Consider the following 18,193-nt stretch of genomic DNA (forward strand, 5'->3'; position numbering starts at 1 on the left):
CAGCCCACTCAAAGTGATGTTTTTCCTCGTCGGCCACATTCATACTACTAGCAAGGGGAAGCAACCTGTTAGGAAAATCAGAGATGCTTTCCTTCTCTTTTTGTACCATCCTTTGAAGTTTCCGGAGGTTAGGTCCTACATTTTTCGCCTTAGAAAATTGGGAAATTAGGATTTCTTTAAACCTCTGGTAATCCAAAGTTTCTTTTAGGATTGACGAAGAGTAAAAGAAGTTTTTCGCGCTTCCAGCTAACTTACTGCAGAGCAGGATAAGTAGCTGGAAGTCACTCCATCACCCAATCTTTCTAAGCTCTTCTATATATTCAAAGAATGATCTCACATTGTCTGTGTCTTCTCCAGAGAACTGAGGAAAAATCTGTTAAGGGTTTATTGTCCTAAAGAATTCCGAATCAGAAGCTGAATTGTCTGACTGGGAGCTCGATGGAAGAGACATACCTGTACTATTACTTTACAGTCTTACAAGTTCAATTTTCAAAGTTCCCTTCCAAAATTTCCTGATTGCTCTGCATGAGACTAAAGACCACCTCACTGTGATAGATCAATTTGTTAAAAATTGACCTATCACATTCACAGGACCTAATCACATCCTACCGGCTGCGCCATTGTTATATATTCTTTCCGGCTGTGCCTTTGTTATATTCTTGTCTTTAGTTCTTTGTGTTCTATCTTAATGTTTGTCATACTAACTAAGCCTGAAATCTCTAGCTTAACTCTCTGGGGCTGCTTCTCTATTCGGAACTCTGATAAAATTTATTTATTTTAGCTGCGCCAGCCAGAGTCCTAGTACAGAAGAATTCTTGTACAAAGAAACTTTCCCAGAGTTTAAGTATTACCTAATCTTTTTAAAGTATTAAGTGCCTATAGAAAATTCAACATTGCAGTCATGGCCTAATCTTTCTAAACTTTCTTTAATTTCCCCTTATTCACAGGTTCGACTTTAATGAGTGGTAATTTCAATCTCATGCTCAGACAAACTCAGACTTACATAGAAAAACATGTTTATTAATTATCAAAATTTCATACAATAAACTTTTACACATCAAGGTATGTCATATCAGAATTCTAATTCATTAGTTGAGCTATAAGGAACACATTAATTATCTAAACACTCTAATTTTACACCTATAGATTAAGTAAGCACATATTTATCATGAAATAGTAATTCAGAATTCTAAGTAAAACTTGCTAACAAAGGTCAATTCATATTCAACTAAGTGTTGCATACTCTCAGGCTTTCAGACTACTAGTCCAATATAATTAGATTAACGCATTACTGAGCACAAAAGTCACTTAAAAGTTCTCTTTTTTTCTCAATCAGAAATCTGTTCTCTCTTTGCTCCAATACTAATCGTTACAAGAATAAGGAATTTGCTGTACATTACTAGTGTCCTGAGAGGATATCACGCTTCTTTTCATCCGTCCTTTGTTGTCAGATGTCTTTCTGCATTATCGAGTCGCGTCCACGTGGAGATTACACTGATCGACGCAAATCGCCATTCCTTGCACTTTTGCCGTATATACGCTCGTCTACTAGATCGATATCGTCATCTTGGCCGTCCCTTTTGAGGAACTTATTCCGCTGTTTTGCATCGGTAAACTTTTACCGATGGCCCTAGTTGGTGTCTGCCATCAGCTCACGTATAGCGACTTCTTCAGCTAGCAACCAGGAAGGAGAATGCTTCCGGCGCTGTCGATCGGTCAGCTCTCTGCTTGTCCACACGAGAAAACCGGAACAGAAAAAATGGAGGGGTTCAAACCTGAGTGAACTCACTTTTTATTCTTCTTTTCAGCGCTCTCTTTTCGTAATGGAGGATATCTAACTGTGCCCTCCTATTCGCCTTACGCAATTGCATCACACTTCTACTCCTTGAAGAGTGCCATTTCGCCGAACGCGAGTTCAGCGCACCTTCCACGAACGCTTCCGTTGCACCATGATGTCATCATAGGCAGTTAGCTAGCAACCTTTGAACCTTTGTTTGCACTTAGATTTACATTCTTATACAGTATAATTTAGACATCAATAATTTTAACAATATAATTTTACTTTGACATACAATTTTCTCCTCAACTTTATTTCTTTCTAAGGTAATTGTAACAGGTTTTCTTTTATATTTTTCTTAATTAACAAATAGTGCAAGCATTTCTAGCTCAGAATTTTGTTTCTTGTTAAATCTCGAATGAATGACTTTTTTGTTGAAAGAGTCCCCATTCAAGATCTAACAACAGCATTATGAGACAAATCATAAATCGCTCCTTGAGAAAAGCAAGGACAAAGAGAAAGAATTTATTGCTCGGGAAATTAAAAATAGGAATATCCAGTCAACAACCCTAATGAAATTTATCGGCAGTCTTTCAAATATAACTGCTGCTAGTTTTTTTGCCTCAAATGTATGCTAAACACGGGAAACCTTTTGGTGATGGGGAATATATAAAAGAAGCATGGTTAAAATACGCACCAGTTCTCTTTGAAGATTTTGAAAACAAGGAAAAAATTATTCAAAGAATAAAAGATATGACTAGAAACATGGTGAAAGATACTCTCATCATACAAATGATGAGAGTACTGACATAACTGGATCAGCTCGTTTAGCAATTTTTATTCGTTATTGTGTTGGGAATAACATCAAAGAAGAATTGATAAGTTTAACATCATTAGCAACCACAACAAAAGGAATAGATATTTGCAACGCAGTTGTAAATGCACTTGCTGAAAGAGATATAGATCCCTCCAAAATTGTATCAGTAACTACTGATGGTGCTCGCAGTATGACTGGAGAGGAAAATGGGTTCGTCAATTTATTTACCAAATATATTGGACATTCAGTTCTGGGTTTTCATTGTATTATACATCAGCAGGTTTTATGTGCAAAGGCTAGTTTCAAGCCAGTGGAAGATATTATGAGCATTGTAACAAAATTGGTCAATTTAATATCGGCACACGCTTTAAATAAATGAAAATTTATAGAATTATTAAGTGAGGTAAACTCGGTGTACAATGGTTTACTTATGTACAACAATGTCCGATGGTTAAGTCGTGGGAAAGTTCTTCAAAGATTTGTTGAGTGTTTAGATGAAGTCAAGACTTTTCTTACATAATGAGAAAATCATTGAAAAATACAATCAATTAATGAATGTTGAATGGCTTTCGAAATTAATGTTAAACTGCAAGGTGTTAACAAGACAATTATTGTCATGTTTGATTTAGTCAAAGCATTCGAAATGAATTTTATGAAAGACAGTTTAAGAAATAGAATGACTGATGAATCTAGTTCCGCATGTGTATTACTAATAGTGACAAAATATGAACCTGATATAAAGCATTTGGCATTTAATGTACAAAAATCTCATTAATAAATTGATATATTGATATTGATAAATTAATAAATTGATAATAGGTTGATATTGATTTGTATATATACGACAATGTGTATATCAAATTATGTGTTCATTATTATGAAATTCTATATTAATTTTTAAACTTGTCTCAATAAAATTCTGCAATTAATTTTGTATTAATTAATGTTAATTAATTAATTAGTGTTGTATTAATTAGTTGCTGACGTGCTGGACAAGTCAGCAACTTGATATGTAAATTTTTGGCATGCGGACATAAAAAAAGGTTCACCACCACTGACCTAGAATGTAAGCTGGGATCCTTGAAGTATTAGTATTTCCAATATTTTGGGAAGTTTAATGCAACCATATTTATTCAAATTAGGCTGATTTCTGAGAGCAGCTTGGATTCTAAAAACAGACTTTCTCCTTTAAATTTACTGTTGATGGAGCATGGTGATCTTTTTCCATTAGTCATTTCAGTCATTTTTGATGATACACTAACATTTCAGTTAGTGTATCATCAAAACACTAACTAATAGAGCTGTATCCAAAGCATTGTCTGCAAGGCCCTAATTGACCACAGTCGTGATTGCAGATATATTCTTTATGTTTGTTCTTCCAAGCAGATGTTGGCTGATCTTTCTGTCTGTCCATAATAGGCTAACATGCACGAACTGAGAGGAGCGATTTGGTCTTTAGTGGAGCAGATAAAGGTAGTTAGTTACAAAAGGGAGTTTTGAAAGGCTGTATTTCTTTAAGATTCTGGCTATTTTTTCTGAAGTGCCTCGGACATGAGGGACGATGATAGCATTACTAAAATCTTTCTAAAGAGAAGGTCAAGGACTTGAGGAAGGATTGGTTATCTTTTTTTGATACTGTAGAAACTATAGCCATTAGATAAGAAGGTGTGGTGTATATGATTAAGTTCTGCTCCAAGAGAAGATTCAATGTAACAAGTTCTATTAGTTAATGTTTTGATGATACCATATTGGGGGGGGGGGGGGGGAGTTTGTGAATATATTTACCTCTGAGTGGGTATCCTATATACTGAAAAGGACTGGTTACCATTGTGTAGCCATGTTACCAAGTATCTGGAAAGGCTAAACTATTATTAATTTCCTTTTTCCATAGTAAAGTTGGAGTCTAGTGTAATGACTATTGAGGTGAGATGAGAAATTGTCTTTGTGTCTGATGTGTGTTTGCCATGCAGCCAAATAGAGAAACACATCATCCACATATCTTAACCAGATAGAAGGTTTGAGGGCGGGGGGGGGGGGGGGAGTCAATAGCTTGTTTTTCAAAATATTCCATAAAAAATTGGCAAAAGGGGGTTTTAATCCTTTCTCAGTTCTGTTTTATTCACTTAAGCCTGTATAAATGGTGTGTGCATAAATCATCATAAATAGTTCTTCTGTTTACTTTATTCGATATGAATGTTCTTAATGTTTTGGAAAATGCTACTCTGAAGGATGCCAACTGTCTGAAAGAACTGGCATCTGGTAGACAGCAAAAGGGGATGAATGATAAACTTTTTTTGAGGTGGTGGGAACCTATAGCAATCATTGACTCGGCTATGCAGAGCCTTTTATTTAAGAATTTCCCTCCATACCTCTGTGTCAGCAATAAATATCCTTTCTTTAAATATTGACTGTTCAGAGGATGAACATTTATTACTATATAAGAATATAATCAAGATTAACCCTCTTGTCTTTGAATACAGTTTAACTATCTTCGTGTTTACCGTTGAATGCTGTAGCTACTCCTTCCTTTCTCTGATCATTATTGCTTGAATAAAATCTTATAATTGTTGAATCTCATCTGTTCTTCTCTTGTTTCAGTACTGCTTGTTATGTAAGGTTTACACAAGAATATTATATTTTAATTTGCCAAATATTTCTGAAAATAACAGACTATCTTCAGTGGCTACATAGGAACAGTTTTTAACAAGGTGGAATACCAACATGATCATTCAAAAGTAGAACGAGCCGTGTGATGTTATATCGTTAAGCATTAAAGAGAGGAAAACATTTTTTATCAGAGTAATGATTAAATTAAAGATATTAATTCACAAATTCATATAATAATCTTAATTTATAAATAACATTAGACTAATGTAAGAATTAATAGTCTTAATTTTAAAAAATAAAATAAATTATATATATATTAATGTGTTATCCTGATTAAACTTTCCCATATATTTTTTTTAATCAGGACATTAATATATATATATAATTTTATTTTATTTATTTTTTTAAATTAAGATTATTATATGAATTTGTGAATCAATATCTTTAATTTAATCATTACTCTGATATTTTCCTCTCTTTAATGTGATATAACATCACGCAGCTCGTTCTACTTTTGAATGATCAATTGTTAGTTCTACTTTTGAATGATCCACCTTGTTAAAAACTGTTCCTATGTAGCCACTGAAGATAGTCTGTTATTTTCAGACTGAAATATTTGACAAATTAAAATATAATATTCTTGTGTAAACATGTCTATATGTTATAATCTTAATGTCACAAGTTTCTCTGAAGAATCTAGTTATGTTAGTTTTCATCAGAGAACCCTGGTTCTCCTGATGAAAATAACAGGGGTAATGTAACTGGGCAACACTTTTGGTTTAAGCCAATACAGAATACAGTTTGGTCTGCTTAATCCTAAATTGCCAATTCATTCTTGTGAATATCCACTAGTAGGTACCCACTAGTATTCTGAAGCATGAAGGGGAGGATTGGATGTTAGGTCAGAAGCCCCATTTTCCACATTCCTTAAAAGGTATGTGGAGGTCTCCTCCTAGTTATTTAGCTTTGACCCCTGAGCATTCTTAGCATGTTTGCTTCAGCTTTTTTATTTTTACAAATAAGATTCTGTTTGCTTAAATTGGAAATACTCATAATGGAATTCACCATGAAATAATGAATTTCTCCTTTACATATTTTTAATTAATCTATTTATTGAAATACAATGTAATTTAGTTACATTTTTAGGACAGCCTTGTCCCTGAAAGGACATACACCTATAGCACATTAATAATGTGGGTAAACTAAGGATTAGATAGTTTGATTATCCTACTCCTACAGATCAAACCTTCAAGTATTTATTATTATTATTATTACATAATACCTTCCAGGTATACCTACATAATACCTTAGGTACTTGATGCTGGATCATACCTTATTTCATCTAATATGCATCTGTTATTATCTATAAGATGGCCCCTACTCTTATTTCGTTCATTCTTTTTCTTCTTTCTTGTTCCCCCCCCCCCAGTGTCATTAGAGTATTCGAGGGCTAGGGGTGAATCTTTCTGTGTTTCTACTTTTTTTCATTTCTTCATGCATAGAAGGCAATGGAAAACCACTATGCTTCTACTTTTCCCTAGTTTGGATGAGCAGCAAGGATCAAAATGACGAGCGATGCACAGTTCAGGATGGGACACCTGGGTCCGGAACTGTGCATTTGGCTACCAGAGAAGTTCTTGTTCCAGTATGAATATTGACCCAATTGCATGTCAGTCATATGAATCATCTTTACTAAAGTCTGTGGGAGGTGGGGAAGAGGAAAATGGAATATATTCCTATTCCATTTTCTAAAAGTAATTTTCACATTGGATCTTGGAATGTGAATACCTTACTTCAAACTGGAAGATTGGAGATTGTAAAGATGGAGATGCTAAGATTGAAAATAGATGTTCTGGAAATGGCTGATGTGTAATATAATATTGAATAAGCAGGTGTAATATAATATTGAATAAAAGAGTGACAGGATGTGTGGAAGGCTACTGGCAAATCTCAGACAGAGTGGTAAAGATGAAAGCAAAACCAAGAAATATTCTACTTATTCAGATATATTTATCTACTTGTGATTATGAAGATGAGAAGGTAGAGAGAGTTTATGGAGATATAAAACAGAGTTTGAAATATAAAGAAACAAAAGATATAATTATAATACAGGGCGATATGAATACAAAAATCGGAAGAGGAAGGGAGGAAGATATCATTGGGTTTGATGGATTGGAAGCGAGAAATGAAAGAGAAGATGTGCTGTTGGATTTCTGTAGAAAACATGATTTGGCAATTATGAACACTTGGTTTAAGAAACATCCAAGAAGATTGTATACGTGGAAAGCCCCAGGGGAGGATATAAATAGTAGGAGAAATCAGATAGATTATGTTTTGATAAATAAAAAATATATAGAAACATTATAAAAGATGTGACAACATATCCAGGAGCAGACCGGAATACAGATCATATATTGTTATCAACTAAGATGAAAATTAATCTAAAAAAAGTAACTACAAGAAACAAATCATGGAACATAGAGCAGCTGAAAATACCAAATACAGCAAATTTCACAAAGAAAGTAGAGGAAGAAATGAATAAGAGAAATGTACAAGAAAGTGATGACATAAGTGAAAAATGAAAGATTCTGGAGGAAAGCATAATTACTGCTACAGAATTACATTTAGCCAAAAAAGAAGAGGAAAGAGAGAAAAGAAAGAACCCATGGATGACAGAAAATATTTTGAGGAAAATAACAGAAAGAAGAAAGTTAGTTAATAGTAAAACAGAGAAGGGGAAAAAAAAGCAGTATAAAGACTTGAGTAGGGAGATACAAAGAGAGATAAGAAGGAAAAAGGAAGAGTGGTTAGATGAAATAAGTAAAGATTCAACAGCAAAGGCAGAAAGAAATGACATAAAAGATGTTTAAGAAAACATTAATATGATGACAGGAAGGAGAAAAATGCAAAGGACTGGAGCAGTCAAGAATGAAAGAGGTGAAATTCTGATAGAAAAAAGAGAAGATATTGCAGAGATGAGAGGAATATGTAAGTAAACTTTCTGAAGACAGAGAAAGAGGAGAAAATCAAATGAAAGAGCATAGTGGGCAGAGGCTATACATCATGAGGGAGGAATTGAATCTAGCAATTCAAAAGATGAAAGAAGAAAAATCCCCTGGAATAGATGGTATACAGATAGAACTTATAAGGAATATAGGGTGAAAAAGGTATGGAAGTGTTATGGCAAATTATTAACAGTTGGATCTCAGAGAAAGGAACTTCAGAGTTGGACATTAGAAATAGAATAGGCAAAGCTAAATCTGCATTTATGGAAATGGAGAGAATTTTAATAAACAAGAATATTAAAATAGGTGTTAGAGTTGGAATAGTTAAAGCAACAGTTCGGAGTATTGCGAGTTATGGAAGTGAGTCATGGACACTCAGAAAGAGAGACATGGAAAGAATTAATGCATTGGAAATGTGGTATTAGAGAAAGATGGAAAAGATTAGCTATACAGAGAGAATATCAAATCAAGAAGTTTTAAGAAGAGTTGGGATGGAAAAAACACTGCTCAAGAACATTATGCAAAGAAAGACCAGATTTGCAGGACATCTTCTGAGAGGTTCTTCAGGACACCTGACAAGAACTATATTACAAGGGAAAGTTGAGAGGAAGAGAAGACGTGGAAGACCAACTTAGAGAATGGTTCAATGACATCATGGAATGGACTGGTTTAAGAATGACAGAGGCAACAGACCGAGAGAAATGGGGAAGAGCTGTTCATCTGCTGTAACCCTCTTTCTAGAGGATGCTACCAGACAACGAATACCTCCAGTGAGTCCAAAGACTCATTGAGGGAAGGTACGTGCTCTACAACTCTCCATCTCTACCACTCCACCAGCCACAACTACCTTCATCATCTACACAATGGCATCTACCGCCAACTACCACCACAAGTATTTTCACAAACATCCATCCATACCCGCGGCGGGATTCGAACCCTTCAGCCTTTTGGCTGGCGAACGGATACGCTAACCACTCGGCCAACCAGGTCGGTATCATTGTCAATTTGTATTGTTTGGTATTATAATTTTGTACAAACTTTTAGTTTGTACAAAATGAACTCAGAGTGAAAATTTATAGCTCAGAATAAAAGAAAAAATACATACAATACTCATTGTTCATCATATTTTGTGAATATTGATAATAGATAATTATTGAATGTATAATTATATGTAATAATGTTAAGCCTGTTGAAGATTAAACATGTTTAAATCATTCACATGCAAATTGATGTTTAATATATTTTGTAATATAATTTTATGCAATTTTGTTCTTTTTGCATTATACATACTTAAATTGGTTTAAACATTTATAGAAAGAAGGTGGAGCTCTTTTGAAGACTGTGAAAAATAAGGTATAAGTTATTCTTGTTGCAAACTTTTTAGAATAGTGATTATTATATTTTAGCAATCCAAGAATCAAGAAAAACTGTCACATTTTTTTTACAGATACCAAAATTTACCCCTAATTTAAACAAATATTTGACACAGAAAAAGAAAAAAACTAAATACTCATAAAAAGCTTTATTAGTATTTTTATATATAAATTAATGTACCTTTAACATAATTATTTTATTATTCATGATTAGATACACACACACACACACACACACACACACACACATATATATGTGTGTGTGTGTAGTAAGTCAAACTACCCAAATATGGTAGAGCATTTGCTTTGTTTGGGAGCGGTTTAGGGTTCGATCCCATGCACATCCATATTTATAGTGCATGGAAAACCCTTAAAGAGCATCTAGAGGAAGCAATAGTAACATGTATACACAAGGTGAGGGGGGGGGGAATCAGTTAGGAGTTAGATGAATGAGTAGTAAGCTGTTTCCCATGAGCTGGGGGGGGGGAATCAGTTAGGAGTTACATGAATGAGTAGTAAGCTGTTTCCCATGAGCTGGGGGGGGGGATGTTGAGGAGGGTATACAAGGAGAAAGGTGACTAGCAAGCTCATGAACAGTACAAGAGTCACACAGGAATGGCGACCAGCATGGTAAGGAAGGCAAAATCAGATTGTGAGAAGAAACTAGCCAAGCAGGCCAAAGGAAATTCCAGAGGGTTTTTGTGTTACATGCCAAGTAAGAGGATAAATGACGTGGAGGAATAACCTTAAAAAGTGCTGATGGCAATGAGGTGACAGAAACAGATTAAACAGATTAAATAGTTGAGTTGCTGAGTAACCATTTTGCAAGGATATATCATCCAAGTGAGGTTAATGCTGTGACAGAGACAAGCAGGAACAGAGGTGGATGAATTGGAGTTCTTAGGATAGTGAAGAAACTCAATTTAAATAAAGCTTTGGGATTAGATAGGATATCAGTTCATGTTTTGTGAGAATGTGCAAGGAAACTGGCACTGCCTCTGATTGGGCTCTTTAAGTCTCAGCTCTGGTAGAGTTCCAACAGATTGGAAAGGGGCAAAATAACTCCTTTGCATAAGGGAGGTTCTAAGATTGCAGTAGCAAATTATAGATCAATCAGTATCTCTAGAGTGGTGATAGAAGTACTGGAAAAATTGGTTCATTGAATAAGAATATGACTTGATGAGAGGCAATATGGCTTTGTGAAGGGTTGATTAAGGCATAACCAACCCTTGGTAATTTACTTTTTATAATAGAGTGACAGCTGAGCTGGATAAAGGAAATGGCTACATGGTGATTCTGATGGATTGCAAAGGCATTTGACAGAATACCACTTGAAACGCTGTTATGAAAATTAGAACAAATGGGATGGATATGACACTGGTTATATGGATAAAAAGATAGATGCTAGACAGATATCAAAAAGTGGTATATGGAGGAGCAGCATCCAGGAGAAAACAGATAACTAGTGGTGTGCTGCAAGGTTCCATACTAGGACCGCTACTTTTTAATTTGTCATAAATGATATAGGAAATAATCTGAAAGGAAGTATTCAGCTGTTTGCTGATGATGCAAAATTGCATAGAGTAATGGTTAAGATGATGTGGAGAGCTTGCAGGTTGATTAAATAAGTTATCAGTATATGCAAAAGATAATGGATGTGAGTTTAATGTGGAGAAATGTAAGGTTATGCATTTTGGGATAAATAGATTACAAGTTGTGTATCACATTGATGGAACTGTACTCTAGGAAATAGATGAAGCTAGGAATTTAGGAATGGTGATGGTAGACACAGTTGAAATTTAGAAGGCATATTGCTAAGGTAGCTTATAAGATTACTTGAGTTAGTTGGTTGAGTAGAATTTGTAGTTCTTTATTAATCTTCTCATTTCTTAAGATGGAAATAGCAAATTTTTAAGTATGAATGATGCCCATTTTTTGTGAAGGATGGTGCAGTAAAGATGAATGGAGTTAACAACCAGTATATGGGTTTGCTTATGATATACATCAGATGTAAAACCATTATCTACTTTTTATTGTGAATAAAACATCTAGATAGGGTAATCTTCCTTCAGTTTTTATTTCAAAGTGAATTTTTTTTTTTTTTTTTTTTTTTTCGGTGGAATGAGTTGATTGAGGAAAGAAAGTTGTTTAATTTAGCAACACTATGTTTCCTGATGATGAAAAATATCTCCATGAGTCTGAATGTTTTGGGTTGACTGATATTAGTAAACTTTTCAAAATTTTCCATGAATAGGTTGGCAAGTGGCAGAGACAAACTTCCCATTGAAAGACTAGAAAGCTGTTTGAAAATTTGTTCCATTTAAAATAGTGAAGGCAATGTTTGAATAGTTGATTGACATCAGGAGAGAGAGAGAATGGATTGTCAATGAGTTCTATAAATTCGTCTGTAGAGACATTAGTAACAGTGAAACTTATTCCATTCTCTATTGGTCATAAGAGTATAACCAGCTTTAGGAATTTTTGGAACTCTGTATATTCTTGTAGTTATATGGATCTTCGCTAGACTATAATCCTGCTTGAGCTAATCATGAACTCTTGTGAAAAACATACTTACGTGGTCAACAAATCATTGTTGAATTTTTTTTTTTGTACTTGTTTGTTTGGTCGCTTTTTTTTTTTAATCTGATTTTATTATTATCATTATATATTTGTTGGGTGCTGTTTTTTTTTAAAAAATCTGATTTATTATATATATATATATATACACACACATGCACAAACTCTTTGCAGGCTAATCCAGCTGTGAGACATGCTTATAAATCTGTAAGTATTGTTTACTTCTTTTCATTTTTTGCTTATTATGACATTGAATTGTAATTTATTTGGAAATCAAATTAAACATCTTTGGATATATTTTTTATTTTTATTGTGTATCTCATCAACAAATGGCTGTGAATCTATAGCCACAGTACTAAGAGTATATATATATATTAGTGTTGTGAAAACTCTGCTCTAGAAACCAGATATGAAATTTTTCAAGCCACTTCAGCCCCTTTTGATCCATGCCACAACAGGACTTGTCTCACAGCTTTCTTTATTCCCTCCAGGATAGCTAAATTAAATGCATGTAGAGATGCGTGTATGTGTACACACATACGTGCTTGTGTGTGCACACACCTACATCAGTGTCAAATACTTCTATTTGACACCAGCAGTGTCAAATAGAAGTACAAGCTCTGAAATCCCACATACTGCTCAGATAGGCTTTCATAATCATAATTTTAGAATAAGATGGTCAAACTTATGTCTAAGAATAAACTTTTATGTAAATTGCATGTGTTCTCCTTAGTTTGCCTGGTTGCAGGATGAAAAACTCCTGTTTCCAGAAGGATACAGCCAAAACAACTAAGGTTATGAGTATATATCTGTCTGTAAATTGTGCATGCGTGCGTGTTCTTCTTGTCCTTTTATCTGTTTGTGCTAAATGAAAATCTCAAGTTTCCTGAAGGGAAAAAACTTGCTCCCCCCCATCCCATATGAGACTGGCTAACTCATCTCCAAATTGAAAAAGCTTCAATAAAGATTATTTCTTTGCATCCTGAACCAAACTAAACATTAGCTTGCCACAGGTGTGAATTCCATCTAAAATGTAAAAAATCCTTTTGGTTTTCAGGTTATTTTTATTTTTATTTTTTTATTTATTTATTTTTTATTTTTTTCCTAAAATGGCTGAGCTATAGAGATAAATAGTCTCAGGGAAAAAAGAATGAACCTATTGACAGGGCTCTTGAACAGATGGAATAGTATGGGAAAGGCTGTTCCAAAAAATCAAAAGCATGAGAATCAAAAAAAAAAAAAAAATCTCAAAGAGGATGAGAAGTTGGCTCAGTAATTTTGAAGTTGAACCAGTAGTTGCTTGTATTTTTAGAGGAAAGTTAAGGAATCATGATGGTGGGTAGTTCAGTAGACTAGTGTCCATGGAAAATCTCATAGAAAAGGCATAAACAGGACATTGTAAGAATATGCAATAATCTTCATCATATAATCCTCAAGAAATTTATAAGAGAGAGTGAATCTATTAAGTGTGAATTATCCTCTTAGGAAGGTTTTTGTTTCATCTCCCCAAATATCAAAAGAATGCATCTTTTATCAAATCATTAGACATATGAATCTTTAAAAATAAATAAATAAATAAAAAAATGCTATCCCTGCAAAGTAATGTCCCCTTTTCAAATATTTTCTTAAATGTAAATCAAATCCAGATTGCTACTATGTTCTCAACAGAAGCAGTTTTATACGAGTGATGTTAATAAACCGATTGTTAAGTGAGCTTATCTTTCTATTATTTTTTGGACCTATCTCATAATGGTCTGTGCCAGACCAGAAAAATCTGGTCTGGCATAGCATGGAGTGGACACCGACTGCAACATCCTTTAGTCCAAGATCCATTTGTTATATCGATATTGGTTAAATTTGAGCAATTGTTCAAAGGGTGCTGAAGCACTTTCCACTGCCAAAACTTGAAATTGAAATGACTATCTTTCCATAGAAAAAATTTGGGAATATATTCATTAGCAATCAATAACCACCCTTTCTGTCCCTTTTTATTTTTTAATTTTTATTATTATTTTATCTTTAATTTTTATTTTATGTATTTAATTTTTATTATACCTTATCATCTGTTGTATGGTGTCATACTAACGCAGCTTGTATATGCAGAAGAGAAAACAGTCCATTGTTGTTTCACCTTTTGAACTGCTTGTGTGCTGATGATGACCTGTTAAATTCAGATCAAAACATCTGCATTATAGGTTATTATTAATTTCTTGTGCTTAATACTACTTGTGCTTAATACTACTTCCCTCAAACACTATTCGATCATTTAAAATTCAGATCAAAACGTCTACATATATAAGTTAATATTAATTTCTTGTGTTTAATACTACTTCCCTCAAACACTATTTGATCATTTTCCCATGCACTGCTGAATATCCTTTACTTGCAGTTTCTCGTCCCATAGTATGGCTCCAAACTATTTCTTGTTTGTCATGATTGCTAGCTTCTCCATATGCTTTTTCTATTATAAAATTCACTCTATTTATAAAATTTACTTTTTATAATAGAGTGACAGCTGAGCTGGATAAAGGAAATGGCTACATGGTGATTCTGATGTTACTCGCAGATTAAGACTGAATGATCATTCTTGACTACCTTGGTTATGAATAAATTCTCTAATACTGTCAACAGATTGTCAGCAGCTGCATGAAATTCTTTTCATTTCTCCATGTGTTCTGTCCTTATCTATGTCCCCCATAGTTGAAATCTTTCAAGATAATTACTTTTCCCTGTGCTCATGTAACTAATTTCTGTGCATACTATCTAAATATTCCTGTGTGCTATTTGATGACTGTATATTTTGTCCTTTTGTTCTTTTACTTCACACTTAATATCTTCAGTTTCACTCTTTCCAGCTTTCTTACTGAACTTCTGTCTTGTCAGTAGCAGTTTTTCTGCTATCCTCACAGTACCCTCTTCCTCCTTTCCTGCTCTATCCTTCCATAAAGTTCTATCCCTGTAATTATTTTGGCCTGTTGTCCTTTTGTCATCAGTCAAGTCTCATTTATATAATTTCTGGCATAATCAAACTAACTAATGCCTAAAACTCCCTTTCTTATTCCTGATGCATTAGTATATATGTAATGCAATATCCCTGAGCCCACAGGTATCCTTGCAGAATTCAGTGAATGTCTAGATTTGAGACCTGAGAAACTACATTCAGCATTCTGAATGTAGTTTCTCAGGTCTCAAATCTAGACATGTGTGCTCACCTTTTGCCCCACCAGTAGCCATAGTTTCCCTGAACCAGATTCATTCAAATACAAACCATCAGTAATATCTGAGTCCTTTCATCCATCCAATTCATTCATATTTCTACAAACTCCACACACTTTTCTCCTACATAGATATATGTATTAACTCATTTGCAGTTAATTCAATTAAGAAATTTCTTTCAATAATGAAATACTGTGAACTGACATAAGGAAAAGAATTATAAAATTCTAGGAAAACTCAACTGAAAAACTTTATTAGAATAGAATTTTTGCTTAAGAATCATAGGCATTGTCAGCAAGATCTCAGAATGACAATTAAACAGTACCAGATAATTCTAAAAAATCACCACCTGAGTAGCTAATGTAAGATAACCAAAAAACGGCAAATTTCTAACTTACTTTTTTAAAAAAAAAATTATATAAATATATACATAGAGAAAATAAAATTAGGAAAGATTAGAAGATTTAAAAGTATTATCTCCCACAAAGTGGATAGGCATAGACCATCAGATATGCTTAAGTTAGACCAATGAAGTAAAGATTTACGTTTCTTTATAAAGATGTTCTGTGCGGAAATGACTTTTATGATGGACTCTTGTCTTGTTCCAGTGAACTCTACGAGGGTGGTCTGAAAAGTTCTCGGCCTAACAATGAAAAAACAAATTTATAATTTCAAAATTATTTTTATTTTTCAACATAATCTCCCTTAAGACTAATACATATATTCCAGCTATGCTCCAGCACCATCATCCTGTCGCTGTAGTGGTTCTCAGTAAGATCTGCAAAATACCCCTCTACAGCGGCAGTCACCTCTTGATTCGGATTGAAGCACTGACCAGCGAGGAAGAATTTTAGTTTTGGGAAGAGATACAAGTCAGAGTGAGCCAAATCTGGAATAGCTGGATGTTGTAACAATTCATAGTGCAAATCCCTTAATTTTCCCATCACCAAAACATTTTTGTGGGCAGGTGCATTGTCCTGATGAAAGATGATTTTTTTCTTCTGTAAACCAGGTCTTTTCTCATGAATTTTTTCGTCTAGTATAGCTAAAAATTGGAATAATATTCCCTGGTTATTATTTTGCCCTTTTCAAGATAATTAATAAACAAAATGCCTTTAGCATCCCAAAAGACTGTTTTAGAATGTCTGTTATTGTTTAATTGTTATTCTGTGATCTTGTACTGATGATCCCTAATGATACTTAGGCGAAAATTCTATGTTGATCGTTTTTTACATAAGTGTTCCTTCATTTTTATAATTCTTTTCATTGGAATTAGGAGCTATGGTGTGGAGTTATTTCAATCCACTTAAATGTTATTAGTTTGTGTCAAATTAATAAATTTTTCTGTGTGGCATGTAGTCACACACACACACACACACACACACACACACACACATACACACACAACAGAGAGAGAAAACAAGTTGAAGTCATGTTCTTCAGTTTTGTATTTAATATGAAATCAATGTAAACTTTTTCAGGTTAAAGATCGAGGTAAAAAGGCATATAAAGGTATCAGATCAAAATTTCAAGAAATCCAGTTTCAAAAGGTAACAAAATTTCATCAATTTTGTTTACTAAATCAGATTTTCTTTAAAAACTAATAAATACTACCAACTTTAAAGCTTGAGAGAGAGTATTTGTTTTCAAAATTAAAAAAAAAAAAATCATAGCTCACTTAAAAATCAAAACTAACTGGTAAGGAATATTCACTGTAGTAAAAGCAGAGCAATGAGAATGGCTTCTGAACCAGTGTCTCGGCACACCCTATTAGTATGTGTGCACCTGAATACATGAATACATGATTGATATCATGTTTAATACATGGTATTAAACATGATATCAAAATTGGAGATGTTAATGTCAGCTCTTTGCTTTATGCGGATGATGTTATACTTCTAAATAAATCTGCTACAAGTCTGCAAGATTCTCTGACTAAATTGAATAGCTGTTGTAATAATAGATATGGTATGAAGGTCAGCAATAAAAAGACAAAGACAATGAAAATAGGCAGAATCATTGAAAATGTCAACTGTGTTGTGAATGGAGAACCTGTGGAACAAGTAAAACATTTCAGCTATTTAGGCACGATTTTTACTGAAGTGTCACAGTGAAAAGGGAAATATGTACAAAAGTCATATCAGTTGATTAGTTTCAAATGTTATTGGAGAAAAAGTGAACGAGAAAATAATAACCAAAACCTTAGAGACTAAGTGGCAAAATTTGAAAGAAATGTTGATAGACTAAGACAGAGACGTATATGCTGAAGTTGTCTGAATGAATTTAAAAAAAAAAAAAAAAAAAAAAACATGGTGGATCCAAAAAGTAAAGGAAAGTACTGGAAAGCAAAAAAAATCATATTGTAATTAAGCAAGCATGAGCTCTTTAGGTGAATAATGGATCACTTGTGACGAGTCTTCTTGACTCCATGGAGATGCCTGTGTAACAGCAATAATAATAGTGTTGCTTGAGTATTTTTGTTATTTTATGCATAATATTTTTTTATGTAGAGTAAGAGAATGGTACCTTTTGTCTGCTGCTGTATATTCACTGGGATAATAGACTGATCTCATAGGATAGTCAATGCATGGAAACTAGAAATTTTACCAATGGATAAAATTTCAGTATTCTTATGAATAATCAGAAAATCTAAAAATTAAAAATAATTGGAGAAGATAAACAGGAAGATAATTGAAAATCAGAAGTTTGCTGTCTTAATTGGGAGAGTTTGGTGCCAACCCAAGCCCTATAGTCATATTGCTATATTAAAGAAAATTCATACCAAACTATTCTTGTAGTCCCTAGGCATTGACTGTAATTT

The 18,193-nt window shown here is 33.7% G+C and overlaps 1 protein-coding gene across 2 annotated transcripts in view; it reads left to right on the forward strand.

Annotated features, from left to right (window-relative positions):
* LOC150104054 (DENN domain-containing protein 1B-like) overlaps window positions 1–18,193 on the forward strand; it is a 251,038-nt gene that overhangs the window by 184,631 nt on the left and 48,214 nt on the right. For both annotated transcript variants that reach the window (XM_090396720.1, XM_090396721.1), the window contains 3 exons: window positions 9,521–9,559; window positions 12,331–12,363; window positions 16,854–16,922. In XM_090396720.1, the coding sequence (XP_090252846.1) occupies window positions 9,521–9,559; window positions 12,331–12,363; window positions 16,854–16,922 (141 nt within the window). The remainder of the gene's footprint in view (window positions 1–9,520; window positions 9,560–12,330; window positions 12,364–16,853; window positions 16,923–18,193) is intronic.

The sequence above is a fragment of the Typopeltis vanoorti genome, chromosome 8 (assembly GCF_054136105.1).
Source record: "Typopeltis vanoorti isolate ZY-2024b chromosome 8, IOZ_Tvanoo_1.0, whole genome shotgun sequence".
NCBI lineage: Eukaryota > Metazoa > Arthropoda > Arachnida > Uropygi > Thelyphonidae > Typopeltis > Typopeltis vanoorti.